The sequence below is a fragment of the Eleutherodactylus coqui genome, chromosome 1, assembly GCF_035609145.1.
Source record: "Eleutherodactylus coqui strain aEleCoq1 chromosome 1, aEleCoq1.hap1, whole genome shotgun sequence".
Lineage (NCBI taxonomy): Eukaryota > Metazoa > Chordata > Amphibia > Anura > Eleutherodactylidae > Eleutherodactylus > Eleutherodactylus coqui.
Window position 1 is genome coordinate 242,662,404 of NC_089837.1, and position 15,287 is coordinate 242,677,690.

The 15,287-nt window shown below is 41.0% G+C and overlaps 1 protein-coding gene across 1 annotated transcript in view; it reads right to left on the reverse strand.

Annotated features, from left to right (window-relative positions):
- PDSS2 (decaprenyl diphosphate synthase subunit 2) overlaps nucleotides 1–15,287 on the reverse strand; it is a 237,964-nt gene that overhangs the window by 19,014 nt on the left and 203,663 nt on the right. Inside the window, exons 5-6 of the mRNA XM_066607400.1 lie at nucleotides 13,105–13,179; nucleotides 8,578–8,751 (exon numbers count right to left, since the gene is read on the reverse strand). Coding sequence (XP_066463497.1) covers nucleotides 8,578–8,751; nucleotides 13,105–13,179 — 249 coding nt within the window. The remainder of the gene's footprint in view (nucleotides 1–8,577; nucleotides 8,752–13,104; nucleotides 13,180–15,287) is intronic.

The window sequence follows — 15,287 nt, forward strand, 5'->3', positions numbered from 1 at the left end:
TCTAAGCGCCAAAGAATTAGCGTCCAAATTTTACGTATGGAATCTAATTCTCTCACTTCCCAATGTCATAGAAACTTGAAATTTAGAACAAGCATTGATTATGTCATAATTAGGAAAAGATAATGGGTCCAAACTCGATTATTCGATTCTAAGCGCAAAAGAATTAGCGTCCAAATTTTACGTACGGAATCTAATTTTCTCACTTCCTAATGTCATAGGAACATGAAATTTGGCACGAGCATTGATTATGTCATAAATAGCAAACGTTTAAGGGTCCCAGCTCGATTATTCAATTCTAAGCGCCAAAGAATTAGCGTCCAAATTTTACGTACGGAATCTAATTTTCTCACTTCCCGATGTCATAGAAACTTGAAATTTGGCACAAGCATTGATTATGTCATAAATAGGTAAAGTTAATGGGTCCCAACTCGATTATTCAATTCTAAGTGCCAAAGAATTAGCGTCCAAATTTTACGTACGGAATCTAATTTTCTCGCTTCCCAATGTCATAGAAACTTGAAATTTGGCATGAGCATTGATTATGTCATAAATAGGAAAAGTTAATAGGTCCCAACTCAATTATTCAATTCTAAGCGCAAAATAATTAGCGTCCAAATTTTAGGTACGGAATCTAATTCTCTCACTTCCTGATGTCATCTATTTATATAAAAAGGAATGTATGTCTGTCTGTCCTTTTTGCGCTACTACACCATTCATCTAATTGCTACGAAACTTTGGGAAGTTGTTGAGTACACTCCTGGGAAGATTACTGGCATAGTACAACTATCCTGCGAGCATCGTCGACAGTTATGCCCCCCAGACAAAGATCGTTTGATTTCCATCTCAAGCACAAAAGCAAAAGGCATTACGAGCAACGGGATGCGTGTTCAACTACAAAATGATGCAGCCGCCGAACGTTTCGCAAGACAATTGCTGAATATTGAGAATGCTGAGGTAAAATTAAAGCTGTGCTGTGATTGGTTGCAATTTCTTATACTGCTGAGGTAAAATGAAAGCTGTGCTCTGATTGGTTGCTATTTCTTATACTGCTGAGGTAACATGAAAGCTGTGCTGTGATTGGTTGCTATTAGAGATGAGCGAACATGTCCGTTACGGACACATCCGCACCCGGACACCGGCTTTGCCGAACACTGCAGTGTTCGCGCGTAAAGGTCCGGGTGCCGCCGGGGGGCGGGGAGATGCGCGGCGGCGCGGGCGGCAGTAGCGGGGAACAGGGGGGAGCCCTCTCTCTCTCCCTCTCCCCCCCACTCCCCGCCGCACCCCCCCGCGCTGCCACGGCGGCCCCCGAACTTTTTCGCCAGAACACTGAAGTGTTCGCAAAGTTCGGTGTTCGGGCGAAAAAGGGGCGGGGCCGAACGTGTTCGCTCATCTCTAGTTGCTATATATTATCCCGCTGAGGTAACATGAAAGCTGTGCTGTGATTGGTTGCTATATATTATACCGCTGAGGTAACTTGAAAGCTGCGCTGTGATTGGTTGTTATCTAGATATATAAAAACGAATGTATGTATGTATGTCTGTCTTCGCGGCAACGCGCGACGGGTACGCTAGTCATATATATAAGTGGCCTTTCTCCCTGAAATTGTCTAGCTTCTCTGCATTAAGCTACACACCTCGATGACTGACAATTGCACCAGTTTCCTGGTTGGACGCTTTTGCTGTCAATCACAGCTTGGAGCAGCTCAATAAAAGGAGCTAAAAGCACTTCAGGGAGAAAGGGCTGCCTCAGGTGCGCTTTCAGCAATGGTGCAGAGGAATAAAAGTTTGTTTTCTGCTCCGGTGGTCCATTCTATAAAAGAATACATTATTTATCCAGCAGAGTAAATGCTATTGAAAAAAAAGGCCAAAATAGCTATTTTCTGTTCATCGTGCTTCTCTAAAACAAAATAAAAAGTAATAAAAAGTTGTGTATATCTCTAAGGCCTCTTGCAGACGGCCGGGTCAAATCTTGTTGCGAGAATTCTCTCAGCGGGATGTGAGCCGTGCTCCTGCAAGGACCACTGTGGCTTGCTTCCTCCTGGCGTCTCCCTGCTCTGCTATGTGCCAGCTGCTGGCCAGCCGGCACATGAGCAGAGCGGAGGCAGCTCGTCAGCCGTGACGTTTCAGTGTGGGCCTCGCAGAAATAGGACATGCCGCGATTTGTTTACCGTTGCAGATTTCACGCTGTCAAATCGTGGCTGTCTGCATAGGATTGCATTATCTAATGCAATCCTATTGCAGTGGGCAAGGCCGGAGATTCTGTGGGAAATCCCGCCCGTGCGCATTTCGCCTAAATTGTACCAATGAAAACTACAAATTCTCCTGCAAAAAAGAAAGCCTTTATACAGCTCTGTTGGCAGAAAAATATAATCCCGCTGCAGGGAGAATTCAGTCTGGGAGTACAGAAGAGAATTTTATTAGGGTACACATTTTAGCACTTTTTTTCAGACCATTTACAAAGCAAAAGAACAAAATGATACTACATTTAAAGGTCCTGAAACACACAGTATTCATCATTACTGGTCTTTAGTTTTAGACTTGTTTTATGAGCTGTTACAGCACGCTGGGCTGGATGAAACGTTACCCTAATAAAGTTCTCTTATGGATTCCCAGACTGGATCCTCCTTTGCAGCAGCGCCATATCACCTGCCTTTTTCCTGCTTTATTCCAAAAACTAAATTTGGAAAGGTTTTAATCATGACAACCCATTCTTTCTCATCAACCTTTCCCCCCCACAAAAAATGTATATAAATTATTCAATACATTAAATGCATTGAAAATTCATTACTATAACTACTAGGACTCATCCCGCAAAACACAAGGTCTAAGGGCTAATGCCCAAGGCCGAATTTCCGCCGCGTGAAACGTGGCGGAAATCCGCGGCGATACACCACAGCTATTAGGTTCTATTGAACCTAATAGCTCAATGTTCACGCTGCAGAATTCCGCAGCGTGAAATAAACCACGGCATGTTCTAAATGCCGGGGGAATATGCGCGACCAGCTTCCATTGATATCAATGGAAGCCGGCCGTCGCTCTATACTTTAGCTGTCAGTAAAGCTGAAGTATCGCGTGAATGCGCGACCCTGCCCGCGGCCAGTCACGTCATGCGCTGTACTGCGCATACGCGTCAGATGGGACGCGCACAGCGGATCCGGGAGGCGAGTATGGGGTCTTTGGTCTTTTCCAAAGCATCTTATAATGTGCTGCATGAAAAGGTTAGTATATAAAATGAGAATGCTTGGTCGGTGTGAGAATCTGTGTGTAAGTGGGTAAGTAACTGGCTCAGTGGTAGGAAGCGGAGGGTTGTTATTAATGCTATTGATTGGGCCAACGTTACTAGTGGGGTACCACAGGGCCCTAGCCTTTGTAATATATTTGTTAATTACTTTGTAGGATTGCACAGTAAAATCTCAATATTTGCAGATGATACAAAACTATGTAAAGTAATTAACACAAGAGAGGACAGAATGTGGTTGCAAATTGATCTGGATAAGTTGGGGGCTTGGACAGAAAAGTGGCAAATGAGGTTTAACACTGATAAATATAAGGTTATGCACATGGGTAGAGGAAATACATGACACCATTACACACTAAATAGGAAACCACTGGAAAACAATATGTGAAAATGTAAGCACAGCCTTACTGCTTCTATAGGTATTAAAAAGGTACAGCAAAGTTTAACATGACTTATGCCCGATATACATGGGACGACTGTCGGCTAAACAATCTTCGTCTGACGTCACCACTAGTTGTTAATGCTCATGGAGAACGTTTAGACAGGCAGATCATCGCCGAGTATCGCTGACTTCTTGCTTAGCGCTTCACATTCTATGTGAAACAGTGAGTGAGGAGCGTTTAGACTCGACGGGAAATAAGCGTACCAGCAATGATTTGTATGCTGGTTGAAAGTGAGTGACAAACAAAAAGTAAACTAACAGTGCAGGATGGCTTTGCATTTAGATGTAACATTTATGGCACATTTTCATTCGGTGAATGAATTTAGCGCGATAATCATCCCATGTAAATGTCCCTTTAATGTGTTATGGTAACTCCCTGTGCTACAGTTTGTTTACCCTTTCAGTAACTTTACTAAGGCTTTTGTTAAGATAAGAGAACAATAGCTTATCTATTGCTTATGATCAGATACTTTCTTGTGAAAAGTTATCACAGATAAGTTAAAATTTGCTACATCTATAAGTAGCAGCCAGGTGCTGCTAATCAAATGTGAATCAATTGCCTTTAATTGATTGATCATCAGCAAGTATTACGACCTTAATAAAAGCAGAAGTTTGGGCAGTTTGCAGAATGGCAGGGGGCAGCGTCTTATTTGCCAGTAGGCACTGGAGGTCCAGTACCTAGAGAGTCCAGTTCACGGAGGTAACCCCAGGTGCAGCCATAGAATTTATTTTTATGCTTGCACCTTTTGGGATGTGGACTGCTTATTTCTGCCGGAAGGCGAGTTGGGTGAGGTGCGGAGTGGTGAGTGGTTGTGGATCCATTCGTGCCAAACAGCATATACCACTGACAAAGTAGGAAGGAGGCAAGGAGAAGCTGCTAGAACAAACCCTTCACCGAACAGCAGAGGTACAGAACCCTGTCACATGGCAACATCTACAAACCCACAGAAGAAGCCTGTGACTTTGAGGTGGCAAAGCATTAACAACTGTTCTCTTGGGCCCCCAAGGATGTGAACCGCAGGTCAGAAGCTGCAATGCAAGCAACCGAGACACAGACCTCCAAGCTCAAGATGGCATTTATTTTCTTTAACTTGCAGTACAGCTATATAGACATCAGCCTCTTTATGTGATTATACAATGTAAACATCTGCCTGTCTGGTTCTAACTACCGGCTGTAGAGCTATTCCCACCAGCCTCACCATTTGGCCTAATGCCCATGGCCATGTTGTATTCTGCCAGGGCAATATAGCAGCAGGTTTAGACACGGTGCCCCCCAGAAACCCCATACTCACCTCTGCAGATCCGCCGCGAGAGTCCTGTCCGGCAAGCCGGCGCGCATGCGCAGTGCAGCGTATAACATGCTGGCGCTGGGCGGTGACACATATTCCCGCGATACTTCCACTGTGCTCACAGCGGAAGTATCACGGGATGGACGTTTTCAATTGACTACAATGGAAGCCGTCCACGCGTTTTTCCGCGCAAAATTGAACATGCTGTGATTCTCCCCCGCAAGCGGAAAATCGCAGCTATTGCAGTGGAATCTGCATTGGGTTTCTGGCTGCGGATTTTGCTGTGATAATCCGTCTGTGGGCATTGGCTCTATAAGCAACACAAGTCCAATTGTAAGTTCTTGTACTCACACACAGGTTTTTTAAAGTATAACAGTTCCCACGTCTTTAAGTGTCCGAGTCTCCAACAGAGAGAGAGACTGCACATTTCCTCTGCCCTTTTAGCACGCCAACTGGAGCTGGCTATTAACTAGCTAGCAGGTAAACTTACCCCTTCACAGAATGAAAGGATATATATATATATATATATACACACACACACACACACACACACACACACTCTTTATTAAAAAATCAAACACCTAGAAGGAGGAATTGTTTTGCTACAAAACTCAGCATGAAGTTAAATCTTGGGCGGATATGTAAATGATTAAGAGTTGTGGAGTGATTAGATGAACAGTTTTGCCACCTGAGACACTAAGAGTGGTTCCACCTTTGGCCTATAAAAAGTCTGAATGATTGTATTGAGAAATAGTCTGTCACCTGGGCCATTCTGACCACACTCTTAGGAGGTGTTGGAACCAGTTGATGGGTGATGGTATGCACACAAAGCAACTGGGCTCAGGACGCCCTTGACAGATCACCAGTAGAGAGGATTGTCTGAGAAGCACGAGCAGCTCCAACAGTTTTGTTGTCTGCCATCCAGAGACAGGTGGCACCATCATTATAGGCCCTGTGTTTGCCGGAACCATTTCCAAGAGCTTGGCGGAAGGACATTTGGTCTCATGGCGCCCATTACCTGCACTGCCTTTGACACCACCTGCCGTCACCTCAGTGGTGTAGTAAATGACAAAACTAGACTGCTACGGAGTGGAAGCGGGTTATCTTCAGCAACAAATTCAGGTTTAGTTTGGGCAGTGATGATGGCAGTGTTCATGTCTGGAAACTTAGGGGTAATTGCCTCGATCCTGGCTTTGCGGTAGAGCGGCACACTGCCCCCACTAATGGGGTGATGGTTGGAGGGTCCATCACATATGACAGTCAGTCACTCCTAGTAGTGGTACGAGGGACAATGGCAGATAAATGATATGTACAGGACATCCTGCAGCCACATGTGTTCCTCTCATGGCAGGGATTCCAAGAGGCATTTCCCAGCAGGATAATGCTTGGCTGCACACACAAGGGTGTCACAGGAATGTCTCCACAACATTGTCAAACTTTCATGGCCTGCATAGTTGCCAGATTTATCGTTAATAGAACATGTATGGGACCATCTGGGGCACCAGCTTTGACAGCCTATGAGTTTGCAGGATCTAGAGGCTGAGTTACAGCAAACGTGGCCTGATATGCTGCAGAATACCATATGGAACCTGTATGCCTTCATCACATCCGCCTGTATCACATCTTTCATCCAAGCTAGAGGCAGCCCAACAAAGTACTAGAGCCTCACTTCAAGGGATCAGTTCTCCATAATAAATTCTCCTTTTGCTCTGATATTGTAATCACTTACTTATATCAACATTACACTCACACATATAGAGTTTCATTGGATTCCGACAACTACGTCTAGATGCTTGATTTATTTAGAATGAGTGCATGTATGTATGATTATATATGAAACCGTACTGTATGTAGCTCAGATCTTTGACTGTGTACTGTATAGGCACTAGCCTTGTTTGTCTTACCATGCCTGTGTAGTAAGTTAGGTTCTGGTACCGTATCTGTGTAGTAAGCTCGGCATCAGTACTGTATCTATGTAATCAGCTTGGTTCTTGGTTACTGTTTCTTATCATAATAATACAGTAAGTTTCAGGTTTTGTATGTGCAAACTAATTTGTATGGGGGTCACTAGACTGTTCCATGACAGTTGTTATTGAGGGAACAAAGAATATCTTGTTCTCAGAGGAAATGAACCTCTGCCAGAAATGTCTGGCAGTAGCTTATTTCCTTTTTCCTAACGAAAACCCATGCAGTTTTGATCGAGTGTACATTTGTATGTGGAAGCTGGGAGGACTAGCTGTTGGCCTAACAGGCAATTGGTGCACAGCTATCTAATATGTATAGGCAGCAGCTTTACATAGTGTTCCATTTAGAGCACACAGGCTCATAATAGCCAATTTGATTATTCACACAAGCTATTTTTAACATGGACTATCTGGCTGAAAAGGATTGAAGTATGTCCTATTCTGCTCTATCTTTGCAGGTGAGAATAGCACAAACAATGTTAGCCATCTGTGAACATCAGACAGTGCACAGACAGGATCTGTTTGCTCTCCAGTGTTTTTTACTCCTGAATCACCAATAGGGTGTGTGAGAACTAAAAGTGCCTGAGGCAGCATAAACTCTAAATATGGCCCTGGTTGGGAGTGTTAACTCAGAAAAGGCACAGATCTCACAGACTTTTATGGTATATCCTATGAATATGTGATAAGAGTCTAAGATGAGAATACCCATTTAGTACAAAGTACTGCATGTAACAAACAGTGATCATAAGTATGTGAGCATCTGTGATTGTTATACTACTATTATCACTTTATGATGTGTTGCACTCGCATATGTTCCTTATTTAAAGGTATTATTTTGTGTTCATTATCTGTTTTCAATTATCTCTTAAACTAAAAGCAAAATAAACTACTGTATCTTTACAAATAGAGAAAATCTGGACTTTTGGTTTATTAAAAGGTTATGTGTCCATTTCCCAGTTTTTCATAACTTCCACTTTAATTTATCAATTAGCTAAACAGGACATTAATAAATAGTAGCTTCACGAATGGAGGCCTCTACACTGCATTTCCAAGTAAAGCGAGTATTATCCACAAACAACAAGTCCGTCTAGTTATTCTTGCATCAGAAATAGTACTTTAATCCTAAACCAAATAATTCCTTCATGTTTTTTTTCCACTCAAATGAAGGAGTTATAGTTACATATTTGACCCAAAAGAGGCAATCCTGCATGCAAAGCCAAGGCAAACTGATAATTCAGTTCCTCCACTTATATTTTACCTTGTATGAACTTCCAATAATTCTTGCTTATTATTTTGAGGATGGGATCTTGAATTTCTATATTATCTGCCTGCCAATAAATGAACTACCAGCAGGTATCTGGAGGAGTTTATTTCAGAAGGGCAGAGTCTTCTAGCATTACAAACGGAAAATTCAAGCTGTAGATGGGAAAGGCCACCCAATGTACCCAATCACAGTCACATTGTATATTTTTACAATATAATGGAAAATGTAATAATGGAAAAGGTTTTGTTTTATTTTTCTGTGAATATCAAACACCCAAAGACGATTGACTTCTTCAAATTCACTATTAGTATGTGAAATAAAATAGCTAAACTAATACTCATAATGGTAGTAATGATAGTAATACTATAACAATATATGTACCTTATAGCTTAAAGACATGTGTTTCCCATATTGGTAAGCCATAGACTGGACCTCTGGGTCATGATTTGCTAGTTCCATTGCTGCTTGACAGCTCTTAGCCAGCAGTGCACCATGCGAAAGGAAAATATGCTCCATCCAGTTGCTTATTCCAATGTCATCAGTGAAGGCATTTTTCTAAAATAAAGATAAAGAAAATATGGTTGTCTCGATAAAACGTACATAGTTTTATTGAATATAGTCGTGGCCAAAAGTTTGGAGACTGACACAAATTTTCATAAAATGGGAGAACAAGGGTCCTACACAGTCTACCTTTATTACTACCGTGTTTCCCCAAAAATAAGACAGTGTCTCATATTAATTTTTGTTCAAGAAGGTTTAACTTTTTTACATGTATAGCTGTCTGGACACTATTTAAATTGACTTTTTTTAATTAACTGTTAGCAGGGCTTAATTTTGGAGTAGGGCTTATATTTCAAGCATCCTCAAAAAGCCTGAAAAATTATTTTGCATCCTCAAAAATTCTGGAAAATCATGCTATGTCTTATTTTCAGGGAACAGGGTAGCTAGTCCTTACTGTGTGCCATTCCTGACATGGAAACTACATGTGATCAGCCATACGCTGCTGGAAGTCAGGTTAATACACAAACATAATGCTGAAAAAAGTAACCAGAGAAAATTAAAAAGCTTTAAAAGCTTAATTGGTACAATTCATATACAAATGTCGACCCAAAGTATCATTGATGTCATCAAGCCATCTTCTTTGATTGAAACCAAACAATCGATTGCAATAGTGAACAGTTCAGCCTGACTGAAAATCATGATACTGCATCCAATGCCTAACTGCTTGTTGCTAATTGGACCAAGTAGCCTTACTTTCACAGATAGATACATTGAGTATGAACTGTTCCAACAAAATCTGAAGAATAAAGTAATCTTATAAAAAGAGTGACTAAAAAATTGATACAGTATTTTGGAATCCAATGTAAATTTCGGAAGATATGTAAGAAACCCCAGAGAGGAAAAGACGGAATTACATTTTTATGGTTATGGACACAGCATGGAGCAGATGAGAGTTATCATACTGAAGGGCAACTTCAAGTCACATAAGAATTTGGGAGTATAAATTTATGGCCATGTTTGATACCCTCAAGAATGGAATGAACCTTAGCCCGGGATTCTTGCATAAGTGGAGAATATGAAAGGTCTGAAGGAGGTCAAGAAGGATGTCCTCTTCCCAATCATTGTTGTTTTCTTTTTATAAAAACTTCATAAAAATTCAGAAATTGACTTGTAAGAATGCTGCCATCCAATAGGTGGTGCTGCATGGCTAGTGTTTCCATCTCTTTACATGTTTGCACTTTAAAGGAGAGCTATCAGACATCCTAAAACTGTCACATTCCTTAGCTCAGTGGACTGATTAAGTATTTATCTCTTTTCTCAGGTTATTTAATGTTATTTTAAGTCTTGAGTGCCAGACAGTCTCATATTTCTGTGTGTGAACATTTATTTAGATCAATAGGGGTGTCCTCTCTGCAATTATGTTATATTTGTGCCCCATCCAAACCAGTTTCCATAGCCTAATGAAGGGTAAATAATAACCACCTGAAAGCTCGCTTAACGTCATGTATTTTTCTTAGCCATTAAAAGATATCATATCTACAAGATTACTTGGTTTCTCTCACTGAGAACAATTACACCAAACCCCAATAGGAATGGGCCAAATGTCTGTCATGCCATTGAACAGTTACATAAATGTCACTGCAGGTACTGAATCAGTAGGTTTTACTGACAGAGTTTATCCTACATATATCACAATATATTAAATCAAGCATATACCTTTTATGTTTTTAGTTCAATGATAATTTTAGGTCAAATTTACTCAGAAATGTATTCAAGTCATTTGTGTAAAGGTTTAGAAATAGTCACCTTTTCAATTAGATTAATGCAAATGAAAAGAGAAACATACGATTAGCAACAGTCTACATTATATACCACGTATTAATAATAAACAGACTTTACGTTAATGGTCTCATTACTTTGTGAAAAAAATTCTTGTTGAACTGTTGCCCATTGTAGAAAATGCAACACATGATATGCCTAGAAAAGAATGAAATTTAAACCCATCTCACTCCTGAAGTATCATCTTTCTAGAAATCAAAACCAGAGACTAAATCAAATTCCTGCAGCAAACTCTAATCTTACTAACTTGAGCACGTGCCAAGAAGTGCAATGTTACATGGAGAGGAGGGATCACAAAATTGGAGACTGATTTGAAAAGAAACAACATCTTTTGTAGCAAGAAAGCATCATATCAAAATTCACCATGCACAGACAGACTATTAATTCAGGAATGGTAAGAAGGTAATACAATGACAGTTCAGAACTTCATGGTGGATAGGATGAAACAGCAGCACAATAAACCCATAGGTGGTTATTGGGTTTATTGTTTCTAAGCATTCATATGTCAATATGAAAATATACTGTTCACTCCGTATCAAAATCAGCATCAAATATTTTAACTGATAAAAAATAAATCTAAATATTCATATCAGTTAATCAATTTTCTTTGTACTTGGGAGATAAATAGAAGTATTGTAGAATTAAGGTGGTCATATATATAAAAACCAATAATTTTAATCAAAACTATTAGAGATGAGCGAGCATACTCGCTAAGGGCAATTACTCGAGTGAGCATTGTCCTTAGTGAGTACCTGCCCGCTCATCTCTAAAGCGGGGAGCGGCGGGGGAACGGAGGGGAGATCTCTCTCTCCCTCCTGCTCACACCCGCAACTCACCGCTCACCCGTGCCGGCACCCAAATCTTTTCTTCCGAGCGGGCAGGTACTCACTAAAGACAATGCTCGCTCGAGTAATTGCCCTTAGCGAGTATGCTCAGTATGACAGACAGCCACTGCCTGGAGAGAAGTCATGGATTATGAGGAAGAAATGATAGAACTGAATGCAATATTCTCATATCTGGCTAACAGAAGGGGCTCCCAAATCCATCATTACATAAATTTAAGCAATGTCTTAAAGAGAACCTGGCACTTCCCAACAAAATACAGTACCTGGCTCCCCGTCACCTCTCTGAACAGCACCATAACTTAGTTTATGGTACTGTTGGGAGGTGATGGGTTCCTTTTAAGGATATACGGAAACAAAAAAGTGGTTTATATGGTCTTGTGTGAACAAACAAAAAATTTGGAAGCTTGCCTATACATTACAACATACACTCTGCTTTACTATGTATTTCCAGCCATTTAAAAAGGAAAAAGTCACCATGTTTACGCTGCCCTACCTGAGGGCGGCATGATGTGGTGACAAAGACCCTAATTTCAGCACTGTATCTATTATTTGTGTATATGCAGTCTTTTTGTTGACCTCACAATCTGTTCATTACTCTATGCTGTGAGTGTTGAGAGGTAGTCAGCTGATGTATTCATGAGATGCAGGCTCCCCAACCCTCTTGTTACTAATTGACAAATTTCTCCTTATTACTATGCATAAGCAGAAATCTGTCAATCAGCGACTGGACAATTAAACTGTGCATGTGAAGGGATAATCTGGTGAGAGAAAGAACTGAAATCTACTCAGCCATGTGTAAAAATAAAGTCACACTCGCCTAACCCAATCTCTAGCAGCTGCCTTTCTGATGATGCCCAATCCTCGCTGCACTCTTCTTCCAGCTCCAGCGATGACACCCCATCACAGGGACATGTGACAGGATGTTAGCGCTGGAGCTGGAAGATGAGGCAGTGGAGGAATGGGCTCAGTTGAAACGGTAGTTGCGGGAGACTGGGAGAGGTATGTCTTTTTATGTTTATACACATGGCTGAGATTTCAATTCCCTTTTTTCTCACTATACTTCCAATAGGTACTACCATTTATGGCTGGCTGCACACAGGCCGATTTGCATTGCAAAATCCAGAGTGGGTGTCCACCTCCGGCAGCAAATACCGTCCATAGCATACTATAGAAAAACACTTTTTCCTGTAAACGAGAGGAAATCAATTGCGATTTTCTGCTTGTGGAGGAAAAGTCTCAGCATTAGTTATTTTAGTACGGATTCCACACGGACAGCTTCCACTGAAGTCAATGGAAGCCATTTAACCCGTGGCCCTTCCGCAATTAACATTGCAGAAAGGTTGCAGATTCCGTGTCATCACCCTGCGACGGTGCAGGAAAATCTGTACTGTGCATGTCCAACAGCAAGCCATGTGGACCATACGCAGTGCAGAAAAAGACAGGTACGCTGAGTCACTGGCTGGGCACATGGTTGGATTCCACTGCGGGCTCCCAAATGCAGAATCCGACACGGTCGTGTGTAGCCGGCCTTACGAATAACAGACACTACTTCGCTCTGCCCTCAGATAGGCAGTATAAACATTGTGACCGATTCCCTTTAATACTGAGGATTAAAAGCAAAGGCACAGTTGAGTGTTTATTCATCACATGGCATATCACAAACACAAGGAGATCATATTTGATGCACTTTAATAATACACAACATCTTACATTTGATGCTCACCTCTGGCAAATATGAATTTTCATAGTATATTCCTTGCACCAGGTCACCAATGGCACTAGATACTAACTCCACAACCTGCAATAAGATTGATACGATTACTTTGAAGGTATCACATAACAAAAACATTATTAATAAGTTCCATACAAGATTATAGTTTAAACATAATGTCTGAGACAATTAGTGTCCATTACATCGGATTTAATATAGATTTTGATGTGAATTTTACGACAACAATCCACACAGTCAGGATGTGAGATTCCACTCATGTGCACATGAAATCTTCATTTTTGTCTGCGCATTGGAAATCCAAGGGTCAGCCTAGAAGTTCTGACATGAAAATACAACAGTGGATCAACATTGGGGGTTATTGGGCTGAACTGAATGGACATAGGTCTTTTTTCGGCCTTACATACTATGTGACATGTTGGATTTTCAAATCATGAAAACACACATTTAAAGGGACAGATGATTAAATTGTACAAGTATAAAAATGTTGCATACAAGAAATATGTTGAAAAGCTGGTTTATATAAAAGCCATCAAAAGATAAGGTGACATATAGGTCTCATAAAGAAAGTTCCATGCTTGAGACCCCCCTCTGTATGAGCCAAAACCCAAAGAGCAGCTTTCGTCTGGCAGACCGGACCCATCCACGGATTACATGAACAGTAATTTGTATGGCCACTAGCAGCTACCTTTGCAAGGTGAAAAGCTACCTATCATTTTAAAAAACTTTGGAAACGTCATAGTAACTTGTCAGTAGTTTTGACTGGTGCAGTCCGGGTGTTGGAATTCCTACTGATCGCTAACTAGAAGGGACAGAATCCCTTATCTCAGCACCATGCACTTTAACTTCTGATCGGCTCTGCTCAGACAGCTGAGCGAATGCTGTATGGACTCAGACTTTCTATGACTCCACATACCGTAACACTCTAAGGAGAACCAAATCTGAAACAAACGAACACAGCATTAGCGGAGGGCTTATGCTCATTCATTTTAGTCAGCCGAGGCCAGTTTCATAAATAGTGAATTATGTAACTTTCTGATCCAGCAGATCTGGTAATAAGATCGGTCATTTACAATGGTGGAGATTTATTAATAGTGCGTTCACACAGCGCTGACTTGTTGCTGATTTTGGTGCAGATCTGCAGCCGATTTCACCCTTTCAACTAAATTCACATTGAAGGGGTGAAAGCTGCTGCAGAGCAGCATCAAAATCTGCAGTAAATCAGCGACGTGTGAATGCACCATAAGAAAGAAGCGTTCTTTAATGTTGATAGCAGCCAATCATGGCTCAGCTTTCATTTTTCAGTACCAGAAGACAAAATGAAAGCTGTACTGTGATTGATTGCAACGAGCCCCAAAAGTTTTCTTTAAGACACTCATAAATCAGCGTAGACCCAACCACACACAAATTCTTGCTCTTCTAAAATGTTATCATGAGAACAATAAATAGCACAATAAAGCTGTAGGTGGCGCCAATCTGCACTGAGATAAATACAAATATGATTCAAAACAGAACTGTGGTTAGCTGTAAACGTAATGCACCAATTTCAAACAAGTATAGCTTGAGGCTACCCCTTCAGCTGCTCTCAAACTTTTCGCTTCTTGAATGTTTAATTTCCTATGCATGCACTTCTGAGGACATCTGATCCTTCCTATAACTCTGCCTAGTTCTGATTGAATTAAGAGATTTTGTTTCAGTCTTTATCATTCTTGTAATTGAAGACATCAAGCTGAAGGATGTAGCCCTAAATAACCCTATACCTCTCAGTATCACAGTCTGTCTTTATTTGATAATAAAACTTCCTAAAGACCTATTATGTTTCAGTTATTCTTTCCCGGCCCCTTGGTTAACACATTCTTTACTGATGGAACCCACAGGAAGACTGAACAGAAAATCACATTTTAACCCCAAATAAAACATTAGCGCACGATGGATTGTGAATAGCTGGATTTAAAACAACATATTCCTAAATGTTTAAGGGAGGGATGAAGCAATACAGTAGTCTTTGCTTAAGCACGCTGATCTGTCATGTAGCCCACGATATGCTCACCTGCCCCAAAGACTTGTAATAAGATCTATTGGAAATATTTCTGTAACTGAAACCCTGAAGAAACTAACATGACACTATATCTACAGTATTACCAGATGTGTTTGAGTTATATAACTGGGGAGCTGAG